At 35.4% G+C, this 2,897-nt stretch overlaps 1 protein-coding gene across 1 annotated transcript; it reads left to right on the top strand.

Moving 5' to 3' along the window:
• LOC109849243 (scarecrow-like protein 3) lies at positions 74–633 on the top strand. Its single transcript, XM_020419056.1, has one exon. It carries the CDS (start codon positions 76–78, stop codon positions 544–546), a length of 471 nt encoding a protein of 156 aa, XP_020274645.1. The 5' UTR covers positions 74–75; the 3' UTR covers positions 547–633.

The following is a 2,897-nucleotide window of genomic DNA, read 5'->3' as shown; positions in this document are numbered from 1 at the left end:
ATCAGCACGTCCCTCTCGCAGCAGCTCGCGAGCGTCCCCCCGCTGGCGCATGTGCAACATCCTGTGCCGCCCAAAATGGAGCGCTTCTTGAGCTCGCTCTGGGGGCTGTCGCCGAAGATAGTGGTGGTCACCGAACAGGAGTCGAACCACAACGGAGCCACGATGAACGAGAGGTTCGTCGAGGCGCTCAACTTCTACGCGACGTTGTTCGACTGTTTGGAGTTGACGGTGCCGAGGGGGTCGACGGAGAGGATGAGGGTCGAGAAGCTGCTGCTGGGGGAGGAGATCAAGAACATTATAGCCTGCGAGGGGGTGGAGAGGAGAGAGCGGCACGAGAAGCTCGAGAGATGGGTGCAGAGGTTTGAGGCTGCTGGGTTCGGGAGGGTGCCGCTGAGTTATTACGGGCTGCTTCAGGCGAGGAGAATGCTGCAGAGCTTTGGATGCGACGCTTACAAGGTTAAGGAGGAAGGGGGTTGTTTCTTCATGTGTTGGCAGGATAGAGCTCTGTTCTCCGTCTCAGCTTGGAGATGCAGGAGGTATGACTGAATATTTTTCGGGTTAGTTTTGTTTGGTTGTGTGTAAAGTTTTGTTTGGGTTTTTGAATGAAGGAACAGTGTTTCGTTTGGATGATGATATCGGTTGCTTTTTTATGTCAACTAGTACATCTGTTTATTGATCAATTAATAAGTGTCGCGACGTGTAAATTATGGGACTAAGGTATGTGTGTTTGATCAATTTGGAGAGTGCTGTGTAACATGTAAATTGTACTACGGGACTAGCTAGGGTATTATTCTGATGCTACATGGGGTTATCACTCCCCCCGCATCGTCTTTCGATTATCGTTGGCGATTGTTGGGGTCTCTCCAAGTCATTCGGAAGTCGTTCTGGCAACATCTTTGTGCGCATAACTTAGCTCGGTTTGCTTATAAATACAAATGCACTTCGTTTTTGGACGCAAATGATGGTCCATACCGGTCTCTGTACTCAAATTATTCTTGACGCAATGTAATGGAATTGTCCGTTTCCTCCAAAAAGAAGGTACATGTCGTGTGCGAACTCTGTGTCACATCAATAAATTTCCACATATACAATCATGTGACAAGTAAGTAGGGATTGATGTATATATTCTTCAAGATGTTCCTTGGTGTGTTACTAATACGACACATTTACATAATTTGTGGTCTTGATCATCACGACACACCAATCATATATGATGATTCTATGCCACATTAGCAAAATACCGGACAAGAGTGTGTAAGGACACGTGGTCTCCATTTATTTGTAGTTGCTTAAAAAAGTACGCCAACTATAATTAGTTTGAGAAAAATTATTATAAAAGCATGTAGGAACTACATATATAGCGGTTTTAATGAGGAAAAAGAAAACGTTAGAGTAATTATCTTGTTAAAGTTGCTTGTTTTGATCGATAGTTCAACTTTTGAAAGGACGAGGTAGAATCACTAGAAGTTAGATTTACAAGTTTCTTTGAAAATGAAAGGAAATAATTGCATTTGCTTCATCTTTTTCACCGTTACCCTAAGCCATTAGCATTGTTGAACAGTGATTCGTTTTGTTTGTTTATATATGTCACTAACCTTTTGTTTCTTTGTTTAAGCGAAGCTTATAGTGTTAATATTCATGTCTTCTAGCCTACTTGCTTCTTTTGTAGAACACATATGTTTATGGCTGGACTACCCCAGCTTTAATTTTATTCCTTAAGGGCATCATATAGATGGAATACCAACTGTTGAAGAATAACTACAAGCTATAAAATTGTTAAGTACTGCAGGGGCAAGGCACATTTCTTAGTCTATGATTTTGGAAGCTCTTAGTTTGAATCGCTGTGATTTGGAAGTATCAGTAAAGATAAGGAATAATCTAGGATTATATGGTCTCTCTTAGATTCATGGGATAGGCGTCAATTTGGAATAGTAATGCTTGATGAGATCTAAGAGAAGTTTAAGTTTACAATGTAAAACTGTCTCTTGTGTTGTTTTTGGAGAAAAAAAGAGGAGGGATAGTGAGTGAAGTGGAAATGCTTGAAAGCTCATTGCCATAGATTGTTGAAGTGCACTATTAGGAGATGAAATTCTCTTTTTAGAAGACTAGTACAATGCACATGCTTTGCACGCGAGCATGCATGTTTTGTTTTATGTTTTTCAATTTTTTTTTACTGCAAAATACTAAAATGACTTGTATAACAATATAAATTCTGAACAATTATAATTTTTTAAATGAATAAATTGTACGATAAAATTGTGTATAAAGAACTATATGATTAATTATTATAGCTTGGATAATTATTATAATTTATTCATAATTTATTAAAATAATTATAATATATTAAATAACTAATCTTCTATTAAATATAATAATATTATACATAGCATAAATATAATACTATTAGTGACTACATTTTAATTTCATAATTAATTTATTACACTATTAGTAAATAATTTACTAAATTGTATAATTATTAAATTACAATGCAATTTATTAAGCTAAAAAAATACTATTAAAATCACTATACTATTAATACTATTACGATTACAATAAATACAAATTGTTTTTCATACTATTATCATACTTTTAAAAAGTTAATAAGACATAAAACATAAGTCTAATGAATGTTTATTATTTTTAATTTTTCTAGGATTTTAAATATTATGTGAAGATAAATTAGGGATAATTTTCAAACATTCTATTAAACAACATAATTAGATAATAAAATAATTGTGTGACCAAAGGTTTTAAAAAAGTGAGGAAATGTATAATTAATAAGAGGTTATATACATTTAGTGAATGATTAAGTACAACTAATGCCATATATGAGAATTATCAAACTTAAAAGGGCAAAAATGGAAATCAATAGTTTTGACAAGGCAATCTCTTTTATA

Source organism: Asparagus officinalis, chromosome 7, assembly GCF_001876935.1.
Source record: "Asparagus officinalis chromosome 7, Aspof.V1, whole genome shotgun sequence".
In the NCBI taxonomy this organism is placed as follows: domain Eukaryota; kingdom Viridiplantae; phylum Streptophyta; class Magnoliopsida; order Asparagales; family Asparagaceae; genus Asparagus; species Asparagus officinalis.
The sequence above is the reverse complement of the archived record's forward strand: the minus strand, read 5'-3'. Positions and strand labels throughout refer to the sequence as shown.